The sequence below is a fragment of the Semicossyphus pulcher genome, unplaced genomic scaffold (assembly GCF_022749685.1).
Source record: "Semicossyphus pulcher isolate SPU_LCO1_2020_fin unplaced genomic scaffold, fSemPul1.0.p SCAF_20, whole genome shotgun sequence".
Classification (NCBI taxonomy): domain Eukaryota; kingdom Metazoa; phylum Chordata; class Actinopteri; order Labriformes; family Labridae; genus Semicossyphus; species Semicossyphus pulcher.
Genome location: NW_027211694.1, coordinates 17771729 through 17798157, shown reverse-complemented (window position 1 = coordinate 17798157; position 26429 = coordinate 17771729). Strand labels below are relative to the sequence as shown.

The 26429-nt window shown below is 39.5% G+C and overlaps 2 protein-coding genes across 5 annotated transcripts in view; one reads left to right on the top strand and one right to left on the bottom strand.

Moving 5' to 3' along the window:
* Positions 1 to 31: 31 nt before the first annotated feature.
* Positions 32 to 17197, bottom strand: LOC138599741 (protein mono-ADP-ribosyltransferase PARP12). Of its 2 annotated transcripts, none has more exons than XM_069671497.1 (12): positions 16816 to 17197; positions 14879 to 15014; positions 13951 to 14731; positions 13817 to 13867; positions 13583 to 13709; positions 11537 to 11702; positions 8474 to 8594; positions 8275 to 8371; positions 6829 to 6907; positions 4461 to 4591; positions 4111 to 4262; positions 32 to 2736 (listed from the first exon to the last, which is right to left on the bottom strand). In XM_069671497.1, the coding sequence occupies exons 1-12, from the start codon at positions 17100 to 17102 to the stop codon at positions 2015 to 2017; spliced, it is 2850 nt and encodes a 949-aa protein (XP_069527598.1). In that variant the 5' UTR covers positions 17103 to 17197; the 3' UTR covers positions 32 to 2014. The 2 variants fall into 2 exon arrangements, with proteins under 2 accessions (XP_069527598.1, XP_069527599.1); XM_069671498.1 differs by having other exon boundaries at positions 14879 to 15011.
* A 3727-nt stretch (positions 17198 to 20924) lies between these two features.
* Positions 20925 to 26429, top strand: part of etv6 (ETS variant transcription factor 6) — a 34941-nt gene continuing 29436 nt past the window's right edge. For all 3 annotated transcript variants that reach the window (XM_069671408.1, XM_069671407.1, XM_069671406.1), the window contains exon 1: positions 20925 to 21267. Coding sequence is in view for 2 of the 3 variants with exons in the window: in XM_069671407.1 (XP_069527508.1) it covers positions 21235 to 21267 (33 nt within the window). In the remaining variant the exon portion in view is untranslated. The remainder of the gene's footprint in view (positions 21268 to 26429) is intronic.

The window sequence follows — 26429 nt, the reverse complement described above, 5'->3', positions numbered from 1 at the left end:
GCAGCTCAGACAGAAACAAAATAAGACCATGTAATGTAAACCAGAAAAAAATTATTGTGGTTTATTTTTGCAAATTTAACATGAATATATTTATTTCTAATGCACAAAATCAATAGTGTATTCAAACAGTAGAACTGTAGTAGAAATGGCTAGACTTGTAGTAGCAGAGGAATCGTTAAGCAAATGAAAAACAGGACTCCAAATCTGCAAGCAAAAACGTGCATCCTTAACAAAGTGTGAAATGAAAACTGCTCACATACATGAGACAATACCTCACTAACAATATTGTGATTGAAGCCAATTATTATACGTCTTATTTTTTAATGTCCACACAGCATGTTGTCCTCTCCTCGGATGAAAGCAATGAGGCAGCAGCTGTAATGCAACGCTTACTAAAAACAGTATGACGTACGCTTTAACACAGTCATTCAATAAGAGTTTTTAAAAGGCATCGTGATGTATTAAAACTTCCTGAGCAGATTTGTGACACATTAAAAATAATGTTTCATAAAGTTTTTAAATTAGTAAAAGTGAAATGTGACAAAAGAAACAAAGAAATTAAATCCTTTGATACAAGTTGCATTGAACCTAAATGTTCACTGACAACACCTAAAAGTCCTGGCAGACAAACAGGTCAAATATGAGAGGAAAGGTGAGGAGGCTGAGACATTTTCCAAAAGAATACATACATACGAGACAGAGAAACATCATGTTTTCTACTCATTTTTGCTGTATGTAATGTTATTTGAAGTCTGGCTCTCTCTTTATTATGCAACCTGTGTGCGGTCTCCTCCTCTGCAGCTGTTAAATGGCATCCGACTGGAAAAGTAGATCCATCTGCTTTTTAATGAATGAATCAAATCCTGATAATATTTCAATTTTCAAGACATGCGTGTTACATTCTTAAGATTTGAAGTTAAATACATTTCTGCAATGTCAACTTAGCTAACACAATGGATATTTAGCCTTTATCCCACTACTGAAAGCCTGTGCAGTATTCTTTGTTATAAACTGTTTTCTTTCTTCTTCACAAGCACGTCCATCACCCAGCGTTAATCAGTCCGCCAGAGAAAATAGACGCCGCATCGGTCTCTGTTTAGTTACGAGTAAATCCTCACTATAACTGAATAAACATTAGTAATGACTAATGGCCAAGCCCTAAGGAAGTACACCTGGCTTTGAAGTCTATTTATGTTAGTGGCAAAACTTTGTTATTATCACGTCCGATAGTCACATGATGCAGACTTTTCTCTATCTACTTATATTGTGATAGTGAAGCCTGTTCATCAGCAGTTAATATCATTTTAGGTCGAACAACCTCCCAGACCAAACATTTAAATAACCCTTATTTAACTCATTATGTCCTACAGTCACTTATAGCAGATACAGGGGTTATTTCCCTCTGCATAACGCATCAGAGCAACAGGGATCAGGAGGTTGGGTTTAAGGACACTACAGTACACTTGCTCTATGGAATTGACGATACGGAAGCCATCCAAAAAGTCTGGGGAACTGTTTTGCCTTCATATACCGCTGAGCGGCTTTGATAGGTACGAGCGGGGCCCGTGTCTGACGCTGTATCGAGTCCCTTTTACACATCAACAAAGCTTATAACAAGTACAACATGAAAACAAGAAACAACTCCCGACATTCACATGAAGAGTCTTCATTTTATCTGTCTAAGTCTGAAGCAGTGTTCTCGCTCTTTTTAAGTGAGGTCCAAAAATCACACCTGCAATTACAACTTATCGCCATAGGTGGCGCCAGTGAGAACAAAATCTCATCTGATCTCTTTAAGATTTTTCAGTGACACTGCCGTGTGCTTCATAAAAGGTAATCTAATCCTTATTGAACACTTGAATTAATATTTTTACGGTTTACGATTCGATATTACTACATTTAATCTTTTCACTTAAATTAACGAGAGCATTTAGCATTAGCGCCAACAAGCTCCTTCAAATTAAGTGTAGTTATCCATTCCAAACACTTCACTGACATCACTTCACCTTTGTCTTTAAGCAATAACACAGGAATCAGATTTTTTCTTGTTTGGCGGTGTTGGGGAAGAAGGAGGAGGAGATTGTATGTCTAGGTTAACAGCTCTCCTGGTTTGGTATTGGTAAGTGGATGTGCTGGGTTGATACGACAATGCGCTGGGTTGGTATGAGGAAGTGCTTGATTGGTAAGAGGGTGCGCTGGGTTGGTATGAGGAAGTGCTTGATTGGTAAGAGGGTGCGCTGGGTTGGTATGAGGATGTGCTGGGTTGGTAAGAGGGTGTGCTGGGTTGGTATGAGGAAGTGCTGGGTCGGTACGAGGAAGTGCTGGGTTGGTAAACTGTAACGGTGGGTTTGGGAGCTACTCTCTGTGCAGGTACTGGTTTTGGTGCAATAACTGGTTGTGGTGCAATAACTGGTTTCGGTGCAGCAACTGGTTTCGGTGCCGGTGCGGACGCAGCACCATACTGAGAGACGAGCGGGTGCGTGGTCTTGTACTGCAGCAGGTACTCGGGGTAGATCTGGTGCTTCTCAAACACAACAAAGATGGAGGGGTTTAAGATGTCGTCTACGCAGCTGTCGTAGAAGCGTATGTCTCCGCCATCCTTAGAAGGAGGTCTGCGGTAGTCGGGGGACCCTCTCGTGTAGTCTCCCACCAGAACCCGTGAAACGAACATGGATTTGACATCAGAATCACCGGTGTAGCTGTGGGAGTATCTGGCATCCCGGGCAAAGTAACTACCTGTGTTAGGACACCAACAGATTTTTGTTATTGTTATACTTTGCATTAGTATGTGGAAAGTGGTGAAGAGGCTGTAACTTTTAATTAAAAGTTTTCAATATTATCATTTTCTTGAAAAAATTTTTTTGTTTGGTTTAAAAATGTCAGAAAATAGTGAAAATATTATTTCCCAGGACTAATGGTGTTCAATAAAACAGTCTTAGCAAGTCACTAAACTAACATGTACATTCAAGAAATACTGCAAAACCTTACGATTGTGAAACTAGCAAATTTGACATTTTTGCATCATACTTAAAGGTGGGTTATTATGGTATTTTCAAGCTTCACACCTGTGGAGTAGCTTAGCAGTATTTACAGTTAAAAAATGTTTTTCTCACACTGCTGCTCTGTGCAGGCCCTCGTACAGCCTCTGCCGAAAACAACTCAGTCAGCTCTGTCTCTTTAAGAAACCCTGCCCCTACAAGCCATATTTCTTCTGATTGGCCAGCTCTCCGAAGCCTGCCGAGGGGCAGAACCATAGACTGTATAAAAAGATGGACGACATGACGGCTCTCTAAAACTGAAGCCAAAAGATTTCGATCGCCCCCTGCTGACTGGCTGCAGTATAGGTCATAAAGCCTGCCATATTAAGAGATGGGACATGAGTCTAACTATAAAATCAAAATACACGCCAAATAAATGCTTCTCAAACATGGTTTCTTTCATTATAGTTACTTTTTATCATGCAGATTTATGTCCAAATGTTCATTTTTCTGACAAGTTCAGTTTTAATTAGTTATTTGATGATGTAAAAAGGATGATTGACAGCTCTGTTGACAAATACAGCTCCTGCAGCCGATCTGTTCCAGATTAGCAGAGTAGAGGAGGATCAGCGAGAAGAGACGTAACTAAAATAATCACTACAGTCATTGAAGTTTCCATATGTGTGATGTCTGCTTGAAACCAACACAAGAAGCTGTTGTGCTGTTAAATACGCCGACATGCGGGATCCTTGGCAGGAAGTTCTGCTGTGTCTCGGGCAGATGCCCAAATATAGAGTTCCTCCACTTTGTGACATCACAAAGTGAAGCGTCTTGAGAAGTGTGTCTGAAAGCAAGCGTTCACAGCAGCCTGCAGACTGAGACTTTTTTTAGCAGGGGATTACTCCAACATACTTTCACCTAAAGATGTAAAACTTCACCCACGTTTTTTTGGACATCCAACATTGTAACATTATATATGTCTTAAAATGTGAAACAGCATAATAACCCCTCTTTAACTGACTCTAGTGAATGATTTTTAAATAAAGTGGTTGATAATTTTCTGTGGACCAACTTATCCACGAGTTAACAAAAAAAAAAAATCAGTAAGAAGCGAAGAATGAACACTACTGACCTTTGCCATACGCTGTTCCATGAGTTCCACAGATTCTCCAGTCAAAGTTGGTGTGGGAGATGACGTCTACAAATTTCGAGTCTGTGCCATGAAACAGCTTTTTTTCTGTCACATTACACCCATTGCTGTTGTTCTTCATCTGAGTTTTCTGCCTTCATTTAGGAAAAGAAATAAAGCCAAGCTGATACATTTTGGAACACGGGCTAACGTAAATGGAGACAAAGTCACTTAAACACTGAACAAGTAGGAAATTCAAACATTAGCTACAATAAGCTACTTGCTGTAGCGGACAAAGCCCTCATGTCTGAATGAAAGGTTTTCAGAACAGACACATAAAATCACATACGTACCACTGAAAGACTTCCCAGAGAGCTTTGTTTTGAATCCTCTCGATTTTGACGATGTCAAAGCCTCTCACAGTTTGACAGAAAAGAGCTTCAATCTCCTTAAACTCATCCGAGGTGCGCTGGAGGGTCACTCGCTGGAAAAAACGTGTACAGAAAATAAATTATTTTTCCATAACATCTAAATTCTCAAAAAAATAAATTCATCAACATTATCAGGCGCAACTGCCTTTAATAACTTTTATTTAAACATCCAGCTGTCCAAGAGAAACGGTTAATAAGAGCCCTGTTTGTAGCAACCTGATAAAAGTCTCATTTTCACTCTCTTTAAGCCCTGTTTTTGCTCACAACCAACTAGAGGTCTTCACGGGTCCAAAATGTCATGTCCGAACCCAAAGAGACCCGGAACCGAACAGGACCTGTCTATTATTTGAAAGCTGGGACCAGGACCCATGCAGAAACGAGAAATGACCCAGGCCGAGTGACACAAACCCTATCAGCACTGACTTCACAGCTGATTGCTATTAACTAGTTACCATTAGTCAGTTGTAAAACAAAACTTTTTGTCCTACCTAATGTGACGCAGCCTTCTCCCCTGTGCCTGGCCGTGCATATAATCCATCCTCCGCCAAGAAAGTTCATAAAACGCATCCAGGTTTTCAGTTATCCATGTCGTGTTGATAAAAACACCAACGCTAATCCACTAGTTTATTTCAGATCAAAAGTCCACTTGCTGTCACGCAGACGGATGAAAAATGCACGGCTCGTTTAGAAGCAGCGTAGTCGCTTCGTTGCATCCAGAATAAAAAAGTAACTTTGATTATTTGTCCTTTTGAACAATGATAACGATTACTCTCTGCTATGGCTGCTAACGTTAGCATTTCTAGTTTGCTATCGTCCCCTCTACTACCAACTCCTAATGTGAATATGTGGCTCTTCGCTGCAGCTGCATATGCTTTATTCACCAGCTAACTGTGTGGTGCTAAGCAACAAGTATTGTTTTCTTTAAGTAAGACTTTTCTTTACTTTAGAGTTTTCTTGAAGAACTTTAGTGAGAATATTGATTACAGCAGCTTTAATTCAATGGAAAGTTTTCCAATGGAGACCACTGAACCGTAATCTGTCTACCAATAGGAAGATCTTTGTTTAGGAGATTAAATATGCAGTATTTGTAAGACAACACTAGAAGGTTATTACTTTGCTTGCTTGTTTTAAGACTTTAACATTTTAACCAGCCATTGTAATACTTAACAACTCACTTAGTAACTCACAAACTCACAGGCGGCGGGTTCTCCCCTTTTACCCCTACTGTCACCTACAGCCAATAAGTGTTAGCGACATGTTTTGCTTTTATTATAGCTGCTGGTGGCCAAATTGTGTTCATTACCTTTCTGGCTTGTAGAGAGCAGAACTACCAACTTAGACCATCTACAGGTAAGAACTGCTGCACTAAATTGTTTTGCTGGCCTTCATGTCAGGCACATCACATTTGAGGTTATTGTGATTGAAAAAAGCACTTGGTTGCTGTAGAAGACATAAAACAAATTTATAGTTTAACATTTCGAATCAAAAAATGTTACGCAAACAGGAGTGGTTATTTGGTGGGTACTATTTTCAGCAGCGGATTAATACACATTTGGAGTCTTTAAAGCAGCAGGACCATGTAGCAATGGAACATGTCATCCAGTGCAATGGTGTGGCTAAACTATTGTGATAAATAAGTGGGAAAATATCAAGTTAATTAAGATAAATCATTTGATTTTAAAGTTTGGTGCTGATGGACACTGTTTTCCCACAATCCCAATATAATACAAAACATCACTAAAATAAAGGAGCAACAAACAGCGAATAAAACCAAGAAAAAATAAGTCTGATTGTGAAGCAACTCAATTATTCAAATCATTTACACATTTAATTTCATACTAATCTTGGAAACGGATTTCCAGGGTGCTTTACACTTGATTTTCCGCCATTTGGTCAAAGACAAACAATGAGCAAATATGTACCGTGAAGGTTATAATAATAATAATAATAATAATACATTTACTTCATATAGTGCTTTAAAAAGTACTTAAAGACACTTTACATGTTAAAACAAAATAGCAAAGACAGTAAAAGCAATATACAAATTATAAAATGATAAAGGTGCAGAAAATACAGTTAAAATGTGTGTATAAAACAGTGACAACACTAAGATAATGATCGGTCACAGATTAAAGGCAGCTTTGAATAGGTGGGTTTTGAGTCCAGTTTTGAAAGAGGGGAGTGAGGGAGAGTGTCCAGAGGGAGGGGGCGGCAAAGCATGTACGTTCACACAACTCTTAAGACATTTAAGTATATGAGGAGGTTTGACGGTGTGACGTATTCACAGTACCTTGTATCCTGTTTGGGGGATCTGGGTCTTGTCCCAGTGGTCTGGTATAGCAGTGAAACTTGCTTGACCAAGAGGCCTTCTGTGGTCAGAAAGAAAATTAGGTTTAGCATTTATTTTTATTTTGGTTATTAAAATATTGTTTTTTAAAGGCTTAATATGCGACTTTTATGTCCAGTAGATGTCGCACTTGAGCACCAGCATGAAACCAAAACAAACGCTGCGTTTGGCCACACCTCCGCCACAAAGCAACCACCTAGCCCCAACCTTTAACCTACTACAACCTGAACATAATTATAACGAAATTATCTAAATAGTTTGGTAGGCCTGTACAGGCTAATTTACGCAGAATGCATTTTACAGCTCGAGCTGCAATAGACCACAACCAGCATTGTACTGCTGCGGGCTAACGTTAGCACACTTTAGTTTACTATGCATGCTGCTACAGCCCCTCCTAGCATGGTGAATTACACTGAATGACCGTGATATGAATACGCTACAGAACACTAAGCAAACAAGCTTCAAATAAACACTGAGTTAGCTATCGTCACTAATGTTACTCGAGTACGCGTACATGAACTCGCATGAAACGGGAACGCGGAGCCGTCTCGTCCATGTAAACAAATAGCTGAGGACAAACACAGAGGGAGTTTGACTTCACTATTTTTTAGGAAGTTATTTTTCAAGGATATATTTTCATAGGACTAGAGATAGACCCATATGGTTTTTTCAGGGCCGATACCGATTATTAGTAGTCAAGGAGGCCGGTAACCGATATTTGGAGCCGATATTCATTTGCAGCAAAAGTGAAAATATTGGAGTCAAAATTTTGAATTATACAAACTCCAACACTTAACTTTGTTTAAATGCCTTTAAGCATATGTTTATTAAACAAACAAACAAAAAGCGCAGGGAGTTCCCAGGGTCAGCAGCATCTCTTATAAAGTTAACTGAAAATTTAAATAAATAAATAAATAACTTCCTGAAGTTTTATAAAGTAAATAAAACAAAGTTAAATAAAATTTGCAAAGAAATGAAGTTTTCTCTGCCGTGTGTGTGAGCACTCTGCATGCACAGCTTTCACTGCTAATTGGCTGTTACCCGAGCCATGGCTCTGCGTGTAACCAATCAGTGCTGTGGGTGGGACAATGCTGGAGACAGAGTTGTGACTGCAGACAGAGAGGCGCGGCTGCATCAGAGCCAAAATAACCCAGTTTTAAATTGATCTCTTATCGGCCGTCGGATAAAAAAAGAAAAAAAAAAGGCCGATGCCGATATGCGTCAAAATGCCGCATATCGGCGCCCATAATCGGCCCGGCCGATAATCGGTCTATCCCTACATAGGACATGCTTGATTTCGGATATATTAATGTGGAAAATGTCCCATATTAAGCCTTTTAAATGAACAAAACAAAAGCTGCATCCACAGACAACACATGGATGTCATACCTCACTCTCTTTGCTAGGACATCCGCAGCAGAGACAAACCGGGGCCGCCTCTTCACAAGCCTCTTAGTGCTATAATGCTTGTTTGTTTGTATCATGTCTGAGGAGGAAAAAGAAAACATGATTATAGTACTGTGTAAATATTACAAAATGTACAACATTATAAACACGTAGAGTAATCAATCGCGTAATCTTTGAATACCTGGGAAACTGAGTGAATATGACTGTGCACCGACGGTGAACTCCACCACAACTTTGTCATTCTCCAGAAACTTCTGTTCCAGTTTAGCGCTGTCCATGTCTGCTGGTTTGTGTCCACCGGTCTGCAACACAACACAGATAATGTGATGATGTGATGGACAATCAGGAGCCAGGTGATGTGGTATGCAAAAAGAGAAAGAGATTAAACATAGTCAATTACATTGTCAAAACAGTGGACGTTGGCACAATCGTCAGGGAAACAAAATGTGTCTTAAGAAAGACAAAGAGCTTAGCTTAGCTTAGCACAGTTTAATGAAACAAGATAAACAGTTTTTTATGCAAATGCACTTCATGTTAAAACATTACATTGAATATAATGTTGGTAAAATGTAAAAATTAAGTCTGGTCCATGATTTGATTTTTATCAGCAGTCAGTCTTTGATTTAAAAATGTCACACTGTGTTCCCCTGCTGCTTTGAAAGTCTGGATTCAGTTTTGGAAGTTCACCGGGAGGGAGCTGAAAAAGGCCCTGAAAACTATATTTCTTAATTCATCAGTCCAACGCGAGCATGACCAATTGAAATTTATGCAATCTGGCTTCAATCTCTGCTGCTGCTAATCGCTTTCCTCAAAGATTCTGCCACACAAACCGTGCACACAACTCTGCTTCTTTTCATTTAAAGTGTGGATGCAGAGTCACAGAAGATAAGATTAAAACTTAAAATGATGTCCAAGGGTATCAGCCTTAGAAAAAGAATAAAGCAGGGGGGAACGTGTCTACTATAAACATAGAGAGATAAAACAGGATGTAAGATTTACAGAGTTATATAAACAGAGGCTGACTTCAGTTCAGCGCAGGTTTAGTAGATCGTGAGTGGGAAGTTCAATCCTGGTATGAGTCAATATTCTATGTTTCTATCCCTTTAAAAGGCAGACACTGACACTGCTGTGACAACTGCCAGAGTCCATGTGGACCCCAGCCAGCGTGGCTAAGATAACAGAGTATCACACAGAAAGGCTAATATCACATCATAAATTCCACTTTAACCACAGAATTTCTTTCTTTCATACACAAATATTATTAGAGTGAGTTTAGAGGGAGTTTGCTGCAGTGAATTGTTCACAACAGCAGCGTTCAGGCTTTAGGACGCCTGCAAAGTGTAACTGAAATAAAGGTAAAGTGACCATTTTTAGCCCAAATCAGCTCCACTAGCTTTGCGTGCCCAGACAGGCTGTCACTGTGCATATCTTCAGAAACTGTTGGCTACTGCAGTTTTTATTTGCTGTTCCAATGTTTGCTAACTCGCACTGTTATCTAAATAGGAGCAGATTCAGTGTTGTTACAGGAGTCATTTAGGATTTTATGGCGTTACTGAAAAGTAATGACTTTAAACTTTGACCAGCCTCTAAATGGTGACATATGTGGCTTGATCGGCACAACATTGCAGGCTGGGAATCTATTCTAAATATTTAGCATTTAGCAAATTAAGATCATGAAAAACTGAAAACTTTTCCTATTTTTCATGTATTTGCTGAAGGTGTTAGAGAACATTTGCTTATTTACAAATCAAGAAGTCAGCTAGCAACATTAGCATTTATTATGTTTATGTCAAAATGATGTACTTAAGCCATTTTGTTTTCCTAAGGGAAAAAACATTTTAGCCGCTGAATGCCCACTTTGTTTACTAGCTTGTAGCTAGTTTGGCCTGTCTGCTGTTTGATGCTAAAAAGGGTTGCCTAATATTCTGGAATCCACTCTAATGCTCATCATAAAAATAATGATGCCATATTCCTGCTGTGGATCTACCTGCTCAGAGACAGCTTATGAAATGTAGCTACCTAGCTAACTCTGAGATGGTCAATGAATGTCCGTTTACCCCAGTAAATATACAAAATACATTTACAGGCTTGGGGAGTAACGGAATACAAGTAACAGCGTTACATAACAAGGATACAAAAAAAGGCAACTGTATTACGTTAGTTACAGAAAAAAAAATACTTTCACTGGCTGCAAATGGGAGCAACATCGCAGTACAGTGCAAGTTACGCCTTCCTGCTGTGAAAATGCTGTCTTTATCCAAAGACTCCACATCTAATCTAAAGCAACATTTACAGGTAAGACTAACCGCTAACGTTAGCTGCACAGAATTCCAGTTACAAATGTTAGCTAACCTGTCATCTTCTTCTACTACTGAAAAATAGTTTATGACTCTGGTGATGGCTGCAGCCGGGATGGTGTGGGTAAAAACACAAGCTCCAGACTGGAATACGTTTATGGCAGGTTACTTTTTGTTTGAGTGTGAAGTTGTGTGAACAGCATACTTACTTAAGTACATTTAAAAACACATAATTATCACTATTAATTTAAATTTACATTTTGCAAAAGTATTTAAATGTCTTTACTAGTAATTAGTTACAGTATCAGAATACATTTTTAAAGTAACCCTCCCAACCCTGTACATTTATACTTAACATAAAATATCAAGAGGCTAAAATGCTCTGAGAGTTTAGGTCTTTGATTCATCATTTTGAGTGACACCTTTCACATTAAAACATTTGCTATTTTTCTAAAAAAAAAAATCTTGTCTCTGCGCTCACACAGCTTTCAAAATCGAGACCAATCAAAATCAAGAAAGGGCGGGACTTCAGATATCAATTTTGTCGAAAACAAAGGTGGAGGAAAAGCTAATCCTTCCGCTTTTTGGAGGGTACAATTTCCAGGTGTAGAGTTAATGCCGGGACACGATTCCTTTCCAACCTTTTTGTTTCTTTAGCAAACTGAGCAATTTAAAACAGACTTAATGATCCCTATCGAGGGAAGCGGAAGTGCCACCAGACAACTTTCGTAACCTAGCAACAGTGAGCGCAGGTGAGAAGCGCTCTGAAATTGAGATGATTGTAGGCGCTGCCAGTGCAAAAAGCAGCATTAGTGGACACAGGCCCTCAGTGCTGACAACATTTTGACAACAAGTGTGTCGTGCTCTAAAACGTAACACTCAGTAAAAAAAGTTCTCATGTGTACATTATCGTCAGACACACATAAAACGACTGTCCAGTTACTCACAGCTGAAGCGTACAAGTTCCACTTCCCGAACTGATCCTCCCAGTACCAAACCCACTCAGTGGTGTGGATGAAGTCCGGCTGAAGCAAAGAGTTAACGGTGGAGAGTCGCCGCACTTTGTTCTGTCCTTGGGTCATCGTGTCGAAGTGCACAGGTGGACTGCTGCTACTAAAGACAGCAAAAGGAAAAACTGTTAATTCATACAAATCCAGTCATCCAAGATATCTTTTACATTATATCTTTTAATGTGTTTGCAACGTTGAAACACTTTTGAAATGCGCCTCACCTTGCTGAAATAAGTAGTTTAATTTATTTACCTTTTTACAAAGTTTAAGATGACAAAATCAATACCACTCTCAAGTCTATACAGTAAAAATAAAAAGCAGCTAATAGCCAGTGACAAACTAGGCGCAGAGTCTCTCTTTGCCTGGCAACCTCACTTTGGCAGACTCAGGGATGTCACTGCACCCTAAGAAATAGTCTACACAAACCCCCATAAACACACTTGTTAATAAGACATGTGATAGTTAGCAAGAATTACAGATGCTGGCAGAGTGACTGGATTTTGTTATCTTTGGACAAAGACAAGCTAGCTGGTCCCCCAGTTTCTAGTCTTTCTGCTAATTTAAGCTTAACGACTGCCAGCTGCAGCTTCATGTTTATCCAACAGACACAAGTTCAGGGTCCAAGCAGCAATATTGTTCAGTATTCTCCAAGCAGCAAGGCTTTTGGAACCCTATTGTTTTTATGCTTCGCTAAATTAATTGTGTAGCAATAATCGTCAGACCTAGAAACAACAAAAATTGCAAGTCGGTAGCAAATTCCACCGACTCCTCGGGTACAAAAATGACAACTGATTTCAAGGAAGCGTAAAAAAAGTATTTTATTACTGTCATCGCTGCTTTGCAACTTTTTTTTCAATTATCTCAAATGTCTATTTTCAAAACTTAGTCAGGGTCCTCTACGTACGTAAAAGATCTTAACTTCATTTCTTGAACATAGCCTCATCTGTCATCATGTTTTCTTCTCCTTTTTTCTTTTTTCAGAAATAAGCAGGGCCTCAACATTGTGCAGGCAACATTCTTATCGTTACTACAAATGCCCTTAAGCACCTTGATGCATTGTATCACAGTACTCTCAGATTTATTACAGGTGACCGTTTTAGAACCCATCATTGTATACTTTATGGGAAGGTCCGGGTAGCCATCACTCACCACTCAAAGAGAACGTCACTGTCTCCTTTTTATTTACAAGGCCATCCTTAACAACCATTCTATTCATCATTGCTGTTAAGATTTAGAAACACGGGTCATCATACTCGTTCACAAGAGCACATTGCCTTAGCCATCCCTTTTATGAAAACGGAACTGCTTTTATTTATCATGCTCCGTATAGGGGAAATATGCTTCTGGACTTCCTTAAATTAGATACATTTGTACCTGTAGAACAGTTTAAGCTCAAGTTAAACGATGTTTTAGAAAATGAATGTTACTGTTGATGTGTCTTTTGTCGCTGTGGATTGTGCCTGTTTTTACTTGTTGCTGTAGGTCTGTCTGTCTTGTGTTTTTGTTGGTACAAGAATGTGATTTTTACACTACTAATTTTTTTAATTATTATTATTTTGGCTGTATTATACAGTATAGGACAGCTGGAGAGAGACAGGAAATGTGGGGAGTAGGGTTTGATCAATCGGCAGTCGAGCCTGCGATCAGTGCGATGCGGACTGTAGCCTCTATACATGAGGCGCCTGCTCTACCAACTGAGCTAAACCAGCGCAAACCTGTTTTAATTTTGTATATACAGGGCACCTTTGCAAATGAGAGCTTTGTTCTCAGTTGATCTTCCCTGTTTAAATAAAGATTTTATATCTATGCAAAATGCATTTTCAGTGATATTTCTGCAGCAGTAATCTCACTGCATCTTACTGCTAATTTAAAATACTTTATAAAGTGTAACCCATTAAAATTGACTGTAAATGTATCCAGCTTGAGAGTTAAAGACTAACAAATCCCCAGAGCTACAATCTGAGGCATGTCAGCAGAGAGCACCTGTATGAGTTGTTAGGGTCACAGTAGTCCTTCTCAATCTTCTCATTATCAGGCATGGCGGTCCATTTATCGTCCTTGCTGACCTCCCATCTGTACGGCAACTTGTCATGAGCTTTATAACACTTCTCTGTGAAAAACATTGGCCATTGAACAATATTGACATTGCACGCAAACAATAGCTCAGTAAATCTAATAAGTGCAATTCAAACTGTTTGGACTTCTGCTATTACTCACCATCATGTTTGCAGTGACCTTTGATGAAGTACATGCATATCTCAGTTTTATCTGAAGGAGAAAAAAAATGCACCATGTCAACATTTTACAGTTATTCAGGTTTTAATTAAAGCTTTGCGGCCGGTGTAGTTTACCTCTCACAGGTCTTTGCATGTGTCTCGCGTTTGTTCCATCGTTGCTGAAAGCACCAACCATGTCGCAGGGGGAACCGGTTCGCAGCACCTCTTGACGGTTGCCCCAGTTGCCACGGTTGCCACCTCTCCCTCTTACACCTGTTGAATTAGTATTTAGATTCCCTGTTTGGTTTCTGTACTGACTGTCGTCGCTTCGAGCATCAAAGTCGTTGGCACGATCTGGCTCAATGCTGCCTTCGCTTGCTCCATCATCGGTGTACAGATCTAAGACATTGAGATCAGCCAGGATGTCACTACTGGAAGAGGTTCTTGGCTGCAGTGGACGGTTGTCCGGGTTTCTCCTGTTGCCTCTGTTGCCTCTGTTGCCTCTGTTGCCCCTGTTGCCCGCATTACCTCTGTTGCCTCTATTGCCCCTAAAACCTCCTCTCCCTCTTCCTCTGTGCCACTCCCTTTGTTGTGAATTCCGACCGTCGGGGCAGCATGCATCACTGTTGGTCGCTTCAGAAAAATCACTATTGCCCTTGTTGCCCCCTTCGCCCTTTCTGTCAGAGTACCTCAAAGCCTCTTTGTTTGCATAAGCAGACTTCAAGCAGTTAAAGAGGCTGTCAGGAACACCTTTATCCCGCAGGCTTTTTAACGGCTGTGGAGCGCTGAAATCATGAGTCTTGGGGCAGTTGCAGCCTCGGTTCAGGTACCTCTCGCAGATATGCACTCTCTTGCACGAATCTCCTTCCTGACATTTTCCAAACTCGCCGGGTCCATTGTTGTAATTATGACATATCTGGTACGGGGAGGATGAGACAAGAATAATGTAAAAAGCATGAAATAGGAACACCTCCTTTAAAGGGATAGTTTGGATGTTTGGATACTAAGTTGTATGAAATACTTGCTAGTAGTGTAGTGGACGCAAAGCTATCAGCTTACTCACCGAAGGCAGGAGCATGTTGTCGCTCTGCAGCAGAAGTGTACATAGCTCCGTCCTGCTCAGACTTTCCAGCTCATGCTCTGTCAGTATCACCTGATTGTGCCAAGTGTTCAGCTCATGGGAGAAGCTGCACCCTCTACTGTCATCAAAGCACAAAACACACAAAGTTCAGTCATGATATAGAGCCAACAGTTGTTAAGGAAAAGAAAAAACATCCTGCACAATATAGTGTCACTATAATACATTTAGCTGTAAGGACATATTACTGAATAATTATAAATGTTAGTGATGCATTTATGTGGTGGTTGGCAATCTAACATCTAACAAATAGTTATGTATTCTAAAGGGTATAAAGTAGGGTTATATGATATTATCGGCACGTTATCAGTATCTGCAGATCATGGCTTGAAAATGACATATCGGCCGATATGTCATTTTTCTGCCGATATTTTCCGCCGATAAAACAACACCACCACACCTTTTCCGTTAAGCGTGAAGAGGCTGCGGGATGGCAGTTTTTCAAAGTGCAATAGTTGCTCAGCACCAGTCATGCAAGGAGGGGCCAAATATCATCATCCAAGCCCATCTAAGTTGTATGAATGTTGCAGATTTAATCTGAAAGAAAATGTTACATACAAATAAGTATGCCATTTTGTACATTATCTAAGTTTAAGTAGTGTTCTTACTAGGGTTGCATGATATTTGATTTTTGTCGATATCCGATATGCTAATATTTTCCAACCCTTTTTGCCGATTTTTGATTTCGATAACGATATTTTAGGCACATGTGTCTAATAGGCCTATATGGGTATAGAAATCAGCAATCTGCTAAAAGGGTTGGAAAATATCCCCATAAAATCCAATATTGTAAAAAAGTAAATCTAAGACATTCGTTAGCTAACCTCACAGTAGCACATTTTAACATGAGTTACAGTAGCAGCTGAAGAGCTATTAAACATGTTTAAGTGTTTATACTGGACTTATGTAAGTTATCAACAGTAACATGTAAAGAGGGCTAAAGGCCACTGTTGCATCAGAACTGGGAAACACAGCTGACCATGTGACTGACTCGCTTGTGTTGCCTGACAATGGTAGAATTGAGTTCATACGAAATCTAAAGAGTTAGAAAGGTGGGACAGGGTGATTCACCCAATCGTATCTCTAAGTTGACAATGTTTACAGTAAATAACAAATGTGTCTGTGTTGTGGGAGATATGTCTCTTCTGCCTTGCTAATAGTTATGAGAAGATTGACCCCACTGTCCTTTTTGATGATAAATATAAAGCTAGAACCAGCAGCGAGCCAAAGATAAACTTAACATGAAGACTCTTAAAGTTAAGTTTTGGTTTGGAGTCAAGCTGTTTACAATCTTTGAGGTCATCCAACCTAAACTAGCTAAACCGGCTGCTGGTGCAGCTTCACAACTATTGAAAGAAATGGTTCTTTTTCTTCACAAGATGCCAGACTGTCTCCTAAAAGGCATTATGCCAAATGTGAAGCTACCACCATATTTCAGCTCTTCGAAGTGTTAAATTTGCAGTAAAATTACACAATGTCTTTGTTTTTATGACGGATTCATAGGGGAACGTCAATTTGAAATTGACGAGTTGGACTTGAACGCACCACTTGTACCAAGCAAGGCCTTTAAAAAGGTCGACATTAAATAAAGCTCATTAAACATCTTCGAATCGCTGACACGAACCTGTCCGTGTTGTTTTCCACTATTAAATTTTGATGACACATGGAAATTATGATGGTTTGAAATTTAACAATAAAGGCCAAACTAAAACATACAACGTATGTTCAACAAATTGAACTATCTCTGAGGGAGTTACATGCCTCTCCAGCCGCCTGTCCAGAGCCATTACCCTCAGGCAGACAGGCAGGTTTAAGGCTACATGACTCTCCTTGGGCCTCATACTTAAAGCAAAAAGATTTACCTCAACTGAATGAAGTGACAGGATCCGCTGAAGAGGTAGTTTTTACACAGGTGCAGCTCCTTGCATGATCCCGGACAGTTTTTGGCTCTACACAGCTTCAGGCTGGTCCGGACCACCACCTTCGGCTGCCCGAAAGGACAACATAAAGCAAATTTCTCTCGGTTACTGATGATCTGACTCGTGGTATCGCCAAAGCCGAGATTGGACATCAAATCAACGGTGTTAACCGCTCCTTGACTGGCGCAGATGGCCTTCAATACGTCGGTCTCCATCGTTTTAACGCTCATCCTGCTTCTCCTTGCACCTCCAAGCAAGACACCGACTGGAAGTGGAAAGCGCCTGCTGCATTCACTGGAATAGGAACATTCTGTATCATTTCAAGTGTTTCATTTCTGATGAATGGAAAACGAAACTTAACTGTATTTATCAGGAGTATGCTGTTACGTCAACCCTCCACTTGAGGGCGTCCGCGTGTCATATGACCTCATGCAGCCTGTGGAGAGTTCCCCTTGCTTTACAGCTGGACACAGTGGGAACATTTGACATTAAAAAAATACAAGACAAGAACATAATCCAATATATGTTTTACTACGCTATATGTACTTTTCTTTATAAGAGAACCAGAAATTGGATACTACTGATACACTCTGCCACAATTATGTTACTTTACAGCAGAACTGTATCATTTCTATTTGTCCCAAAAATAACATTTATCATGGTTTAACTGTATGAATAACCTGCATATTATGTCTCCCACTAGCAGCAATTCAACACTTTTTGGGTTTTCTTTCAAAGTGTCCGTAATCTGATTATTGTGTTTTTGCAGTAGGTGTGTAAGATTACATTTGCCACTTTTTAATCGGATTACTGTAATACTATTAATGTAATCTGGCATTCCCAGCTAAAACCACTCCTAAGACAACACGTCACTCCTGCAGTGCCTTGAATTTTTGTGAGAACACTGAAATTCAGTTGAATGCTAGTTTTATTGTGTCAACAAACTGCCCTTTTTTTTTTTTTTTTTGATAAATTAATATAGCAATATCTATAAAATTACCTCTGTGGTGTATTTTGGGACAGAAAACTAACAAAATAAAGGTGCCTTTACAGTTGACCTTTAAAAAAAACTGCCTGCATTAGTGATTGCAATTTAAAGAATTTCAAAGACAATATCATTTATTTTATTTTATTTATTTATATTTAAATGGATTTATGTACAATTTACTTAATTTAATATTTTATTTTTCTAGAGTTTATGGTCAAAATAAAATCCTAATGACGCCCACTCTGATTACATTTTGTAAAAAATAAATACATGAATGTAAGTACAAAATAAAGTTAAAACATAAAATGTGTCGTCATCACAACATCACGTCTCAGTCTGCAGCATCAGGATGTAAAGTTCATCATCCCTCATCTTCACTTAACTGCATTTCCTTGTTAACTTTCAGTAAATTTCTCATCAGCCTCTTTGCTTCCTGCCCCCTCCCTCTTAGAGAAGAGAATATACAGTTCACGTTGGAAGTGATTTTTCCATGTTCTTTTTTCTCTTTCCTTCTTACACCATCTGCCACCACCAGAAAGTCTGAAGCTCTAAATTCCATTTCTATAAAAGAACAGAGCTTCCATTCTGGTCACCAAATCTCATCGAGGCTTAAAGATCTCTTGGCAATTTTTTCTCCTCCTCCATCATCAACATCAAATGAGGAAATGAAAGAATAGTGATCATCACTCCAGAAGAGTTTCAAAGACTTGTGGAAACCACACCAAGTAGCACTGAAGCTGATCTGGAGGCTTATGGTGGTCTGACACCTTATAAAAACATTTTAGGGTGTTATTCCCTTCATTTGCAACAGTGGATTAGTTTATTTAGCACTGTTCACCATCTGTGTAGGGAAACCTGTGCCAATTAAACTGGTTTCCAATCCAATATTCACTTTCCTTTTAGTTCTTTTTGGTGTCATCCAACACCCAAAGAGCTGGAGCTATATGCTTTGTTCACCAGCTAGTTACTAACTCTGTCTGCTATTTACTGCTCCACTGGAACTGTACAGTGGTTTTAGCTGTCACGCTGCAAACAGTGGATCAAGGCAGCTATGCATATCATACACATCCAGCATCTCTTTCTTTCTTTAGTTTGAGTTTTGCTGTCCTGCTGAGCAGACGTTTCTCCATTTTCAAAATGTTATTTTGCCCACGAAAAAGTGAATGTACCTCGCAACTTATACGTCTATGGAATAAAATTACATTAAAAAACAACGTTCCAATAATTTTATTTAAACAACATTGTCAAAATAACATTCCTTTTCCAAACAAAAATACTTTACACATAAAAAAAGATTTTCATTCTTAAGGCTAAGGTCCCCTATCGGCTCAGGGCCCTGGGCATGTGTCCGCTTTGCCCATGCGGTAATCCGTCTAATCATACACATAATTGTAAAGTCTTTGAAAAAGTGTAAAAAGGCTAAGTCTGGCACCCTCTCACTTCTTAAGACATCTAAGTCTGAGACTAAAAGATTAAAGACTGGGTTTCTTGCAGGGACACTATGTACAACGCTACACCTTGAAACACAGCTGTGTGTGCCGTGGTTTGCGCTATCTGTGATGATTGATTGAATAAAGTTAGCTTGGATAGCCTTGCGAGATAGCAGGACACTTTCAAGGCATTTTCTACCTTTCTTCAAACTTTCAGCGGTTCACTGGAGCTATCTGCTGTGCTAACACCATGTTCTTACAACAAGTGAGCGCCTATAACTATCGTTTCTCATTCAGTAAGGACACAGTGACAGCAGCCCTTGACACCAGCAAACTCTAGGGATTTCATTCCGACACTAGGGATTAGTCTGTTACAGTGAAATCGCTTGAAAGTTGTTAGGTGACGGCCTATGGCAAACTCCGTAAGAAAAACAAGGTCGTTGACATATCTGCAGTCCAAAATCATGATAACTCATTTGGATTCAACCAATTTTGAACTTTATTTTCTTCTGGAAAACTGCACCAAGCTAAAGGATCCCAGGTGGTCCGCAGACCTCACTTTGAAAACCAATTTATGACTCAATGTGTTTTTTTCTCTTCATAAAACTGAATAGTTCAGTGTTTGTCTAAGTCTTATTACTCATTCTGCTAATATGAGAAAGAAAATTAGTCAAATTTTTTCCAGTAGACCTAAAACCTAATGTAGAAATTTCTAGAATCACCATGACAACATGCATTTAAAAGCATTGAGTATGTTTCCTTTTTTCCAGATAGTATTCCTTAAGTAGTCTCAGCCTGTTGTATTATAAAGTTTATTATCGCAATTATTGGTGGAAGTCAGTGACCGACTTTAGAGTGACACTTTGTGGCCTTTGGTAAAATGTTGTATGCAATAATCTAATCATTTATATAATGACAGTTGTGCAATACGTAGGCCTATAAAGTAGTAATTCACTTCATTTAAAGGTACTGTGAGGAACTTTCGGTTTGTGTTGTTTTGGCGCCCCCTGTGGACAAAGCCATACCTCTTATCACTTTGCTGATTTAGTTCTGTACCTTAGGTGGTGGTTTTTAACAAAACCAAGGCAGCGTACAGTTAATTGCTTCGTCTGACACCTACAAGTTCCAGGCATGAAAAATAACTATATAGAAATAATCAGTCTTATCACTTATGGTTTGGTTTGCTTTTGTAGGTCATATAGAGTAATCAGAATTAATTTCAGTCCGTTTCATAACCAACGAAAAAACCCCCACAGGAGCTTTAAAGTTACTCAATCTTATGGGCTGATATATACTTTATATCTCCTTTAATATGTTACAGTTTTTGCATTACTTTTTGCACTCCATGCTACCTAATTAAATCATGGCGGTTTAGCCTGTTGTGTAACCGCATTTGCATTAAGCTTTGATTAAAAAAACGTGGAAAGAAAGGAAATAAGTCTGTCTATCTGCCTGTAGTTGTATCTCCGCCTCGCGACCTGCTGCGATTTCCTGCAACGGGTTTCCCTTTAAAAGGGGGCAAGGCTCAGTGCTGGGAATTCACGTCATTTCGCCGTTTTACACACATCCAGATCAATGAGAGAGAGAGAGAGAGAGAGAGGGAGGGAGAGAGAGAGAGAGAGAGAGTCTGTCGGTCTCTCTCTCTTTTCAGTCTTGCTCTTCCAGGAAGGGATTATTAACCAGCACGCTGCCGACATATGAAGGGAAAACACACGCAGACAAAAGAAGTTTTCACACCGACTGCCGCGCAATGGACTCGACCAGCAGATAAACCAAGATAAAGCTACACGGCTACATGAAAAAAACAACTTCTTCCACAACAACAAGCCGAGCAGTCGGGCTGCCGCTTCTGCCGTGTGGTTTTCTATAGCAAAGAAAAGCAGATAAAGAAGAAGAGGGGCACAGCGGAAAAGTGGAAGGACGAGGAGAAGTTGACGGGAGATAATGTCTGAATCCTCCTTCTCCACCGCGAACAAGGTAACAGTCGGCTCATTTTCTCCTCTTTGTTTCCCTTCAGCAGACACTTTCCACTGAAGGTTTTAATCGCTTATAATGTGGCTGCGATATTCCTGCAGGCACTCACAGTGCTGCATATCACCTCTCACAGACATGGAGCTCACGAGCACGGGCTCGAGCGCCATTCAGTTTGTTTTGCTAGTCATCTGTTGCTCGCGGCTCCACGCTTTTAGTTCGCCTCCACTCTGCTGCCGCTGATGGGAAGAAGTCGTGACTGTCTGTGTCACGCAAAACGTTTGATTTACCGCCCCCCCACCAAAATAAAGTGTCAAAAGCCGGTGGGCAAACCTGTTGTAACCTACACGTAAACACAATTATAAACGTGACTAGTTTAAGGAGCATCGATAAAAAACATTCAGAGGAATTCTCGTTAAGTCACACAACAAAACATTCTGGATAAATAGCAGATGGAGCGGTTTAACTCACTGTTTAATAGGCATATAATTAAAATAAGAAATACTGTAATGGTACACTCAGTAAATTGCAATTAAAGTCACAAATTATTAAAGCGATTTAACAAAAAAATCTTGATAAACATTTGCAAAATTCTGCTTCTCTGATGTGACAGTTGGCTGCTTTTCTGTTTTATTTAATTGTAAACTGAATATATCACTTAGGGTTGTGATTGCTATTTATCACAGTTTTTAGACATGTTATAGAGCAACCAACTAATTGCTTTATCGATTTAAAAGAACGACTTGATCATTCAATAAGGTAAATAACAGTTAGTTGCAGCCATACCTCTTTAAATCGTAATTTTAAAAGATATTTTTTTGCTTTTTTAGCTGCTTTTCAGCCTAACTAAAATAAATCAAAGGAAAGTTGGGAAACATTAAAACCCACTGTGAGGATTTTTTAAACTGCTTTTTTAACAGATTCAATTTAATGCTTGTGCTTTTATAAGACCTATTAATGCAAAACAGAGCATCAGCGAGAAGGTCGACCAGTCCCATAGGCCTATAGTTGTTCCTAAAGAGCCGATTTTTAGATTTTCACTGAATTTGGCAGTAAGTAGTATGTTAGCCAGTTCAAGAAGGACATTTTTTAGAGAACACTTTACATGCAAGTGAAGGGCAGGATCAGCAAAGAGATTAAAAAATGATCGACAATGATAGAGCACGAGTAAAAGCATGAATCAACCTTTGTCTGAAACCAATTTTTAATTTCCCCACTTCCGTCTCTGACAGGTTTGCAATATGTCTACATTATATTCACAAGATACACCGCAAGACCTGTCTGTGTACAATCCGTGAAGGCTACGTAATGGATAATGTAAGGCTAGGTATATGAATGGTACCAAAAAGAGTTTACAAAGTTTCTTTGTCATCACATTAGAGTTAATCATTTTAAAAAGCCACAAATAGATACATTACCTAATTCTTATGCATCTTATAAACAGCTGTGTTTTTAAAAAAGATAAATGGTATCCAACAGAAGAGAAGTGTCTTTTACTTGCTACTAGCATATGCTGGCCAAGATCGTCATGACAATGAACATACCACTTCTGTCCACAGGTGGCGCCAACATTGACACAGTGATGTTCCTCATTGCTTTAAAGATTAAATCTCGAAGATTTCAGTTTTGTTCTCTTTGGCAGCCCCTAATGGCGATAAACGGTAATTACGGTTGGCGCCCTTTGTCACGGTTGTAGCTAACTCTTGATTTTCCTCGCTGATGGTCGCTTTCCTTTTTCCTTTGGTTTGCCTTCATCTGAGCGTTGATTTTGTTTCTTTTTCTTTGGATTTTCAATTATTTTTGAAGTTGTATCTGTAGTCATCTATATTTTCTTTGTTTGTTCAGCCATAGTAGATTACTGTTTACTCGCAACTCTTGCAGAGACCGGAAAAGCAGCCGCTTAGCTCCGCCTACCCTCTCTAGCAGAAACAACGACTGCTGGCTGATGGAAAACGCGTCACTAACTGGGCGCCAATTGTGATTTTTTTTCCGTGAATGCCGCCACAGACACCCAGTCCGTAATAATACTATATACTGTAAAGGCTTTCATCAGTGGGCCATAGGCTCAATCACCGCTGTGTTGCCTCATTCGGGGATAGATAGTGTTACTATTTACATGAAAGTCTTTGAGATTATACCTTTAAAGTCAGAATTGATCAGTAAAGACTTGCGCTAATGATCAGTGGATGAAAATTACCAGATTAATATGCAATATTTAATATCAAATTTTAGGATTCATTGCTTTTTTCAGTTAAATATCTTCGAGTTCTGTAGTGCTGGTCTGACAGAAGAAGACATTTGAAAATTGACGGCTTTATCACTGATGTTAATCCTTAGCTGGCATATTAGTTGTGATGGTAAGGGCAGCCTGAAAATATTGACAACAATGGCAGCTGTTCAGTGACAGAAGGTGAAATATGGTGTTTTGTTTACGAGGGATGTCTAGTCATTACTGAGTCTGATGTCACTGCACGACTGCAGTTGCATGCTGAAGAACGATCCACTTTTCACTGTGAGAAGTTTCCCACCACAGCTGTGGGTGGACAGGACTGCAGCCCTGCTCTGTCACAAATCTCTTTGCGTTTTCTGCAGCATCCTTATCACAAGCTTTGTCCTTATAGAACCTGATTGTAGCTACCCTGACATTTTCTGGATAGCAGAAGTTTTTAGAAAGTGGATGTTAAACGGGGGAGAGAGAGGCCTTCTCATTTCAGAGGAGGAAATAAAAGACTTATTATTAGATTATTGCTTGGCTTCCACAGGAAATTCCTGGTGCATACAGTTGGTGTGCAGGTCTGAGTGGCTGGGTGGTGACAGCACACTGAAACTGGAGGCAGAAACAGCAAAAAAAAAATGAAGCTTCATTTCCTCAAGAAACTAAAGTGGCTTCATGTTCTCCCCACATTTACAGGAAAGGAAACCAGCTAACAGTGAATGGCAACAAACTGGAAAACCTCACACCTTAACCTGAATTCAATACGTGTGCTGCACAGTAGCAAAGATAGACTGTCTCATATCTGGGAGACTGCTTAATCTAACAACTGTTTCCATAAGGGAAAAACAGGCTTATTATTTAGTCAAAAACGCCCAAAATAACACTTTTTAACACATTAAAAAAAACAGACAAATGCAGCAAATCCTGGCATAAGGCTGTGATCAAGGAATGTCTGGCTTTCTTGTTTTTGATAAATGACAAGGTTAGATCGATTATGAAAGAGTCTGATCAGTTGAGTGTAAATGCTGACTTGAATATCCTCAGATGTAACTGCCGTTCTTCAGGTGTTTCTGAACAAGCAAACTTGACTTAGTAAAGTATTACGATTACTTCTGGTTGTTCTTGTTTCAACATTTGGCCTGTCCTGACTGATGAAAGGGACAAAAATACATCATTACAGTATACACTTACACTGATCAGTGAATCATCACTTTAAAGACCAGCCTCAGTCATGTTTTAAGACATGTAAAATGCTCTGCTAGAAATAATAAATTTTATCTGATGTGTTTTTATCGGCAAAATACGTTTAATTACCTTGTAAAAACACTCCCAGGGCATCTCCTCCTTCTCCCTCATTAAAAATTCCCTACTCTGCATAGTCCCCGCCCACTATGCAAATTTCCACCCGCCCCCTCCATCGTGGAAACACAACACGTCTCTGCCATCGTTAAGCGGCAACTTGTTGAAACTTAGCTAGCTTGAAATGTAGTAATTAGTAGTAACGTTAACGTTAGCAGTCAGTAGTGAGTTTGCAAAAAATATGATGGCAGTTACAGCTGGCATCACCGAAGTGGTTGCCATAGGTTACACGTAATGATATGCATAGCGTCACCCCGTCCATTAACGGGATTGGCTCCTTAGGTTTGTGACGTCTCAAACCTGCCAATCTGAAAACGTGTTGTTCAGCCTGTCCTTGGTACACTGCAGTTTAAAAGCAGACAGGCCCAGCCATCGAGATGACTGCTGATGTTGTCTCTTAGCACATGAAGAACACCACATGGAGATGTTTACAAGGTTAAACATTTGATTTTCACAGGAAGGGGTCTTTAAAATGTAAGTAAAATTAATTCAAATACGCTTGTCAGATCAGAAACCCTTATGGGTCAATTTCCCTCACTTTCTAGGTTTATTCTAGGGCTGAACCTTACAATTATTTTCTTTATCTGTCACTCTGCAGGTTACTTTATAAACTGACTGTTTCTTCAGTCTACAAAACATCAGACAAACTGTGAAAAACGCCCCCAACAGTCTTCTTATCTGACAAACAGTGTCTAAACACGAAAGATCTGCGGTCTGTTGGAACTTGCACATTTCTGTCCAGCTTACATATTAAAGGTCCAAGTCATTATTTCAGCTTTAGATTAGTTGCTAAAAATAAAAGGACAATCAACTAAAATTAAGTGATCAGTTAATATTGGTGTGGGTTGTCAAGTATACAAAAAGAAAAGAGAAAAAAAATGAAATTGTGACCATTTGTTGTGTCTCTATAAGGTCTTCAATGTTACATTAAGACCGATTCATCAGACAGAACAATTTTTCATAAGAGCTCAACTGATTTTTTTTAATACCAATACAGATCCCGATTTAAGAGGGTAGAACTCAAAATAGCAGGAAAAACATCAAACGCTCAGATTAAAACATGTATGTGAACAGCAATGTACTGTATAGTGATAAATCAGAATATTTTATATCCTCATCTCAAGCTCCTATCTCTGGGAAGCTGTAGTATAAGACCTGCTTGCATTGCGGTTTCACCACAGTGCCCTAATGAAGCTCCATCGTTACGCCGCCCATGCCGTTTTACATTGAACCAAGCAACACTGGAATGAAGCCGCAACATTGTGTGTTTTTAGCATTCCGGTGTTGCGGTAGCAAAAGGCACCATGTAAACAAAAGCGCAAGCTTCACATCCACCTGCCAGCTACGCCTCTGTTACTACCTCCAATGCCGGCTCAGAGATGTGGGTTTTACATAAAAGACGAGGCACAACAGAGGCGTAATAACCCCGCCTTGAACGAGCAGTGTAAAAGGGGCTATAGTCGATTCATTGGTACAAGTATGAAGATCCAGCAATAGAAGTAATTAGTTGCAAACCGCCTAATATGTGCCTTAACCAAATGTTTTTCCTGTGAATCTAGTGTCAGTTAGTGCTGAAACCATTTGTTTGACTCCT

Excerpts from the sequence above, each read along its gene's own strand:
- LOC138599741 (XM_069671497.1), bottom strand. The coding sequence starts at position 17,102 with ATGAGCGTTAAAACGATGGAGACCGACGTATTGAAGGCCATCTGCGCC. Across the intron at positions 14,732-14,878 it reads ACAACATGCTCCTGCCTTCG|ATATGTCATAATTACAACAA; the intron begins GTGAGTAAGCTG and ends TCCCCGTACCAG. Across the intron at positions 8,595-11,536 it reads GGAACTTGTACGCTTCAGCT|ACCGGTGGACACAAACCAGC; the intron begins GTGAGTAACTGG and ends GTTGTGTTGCAG.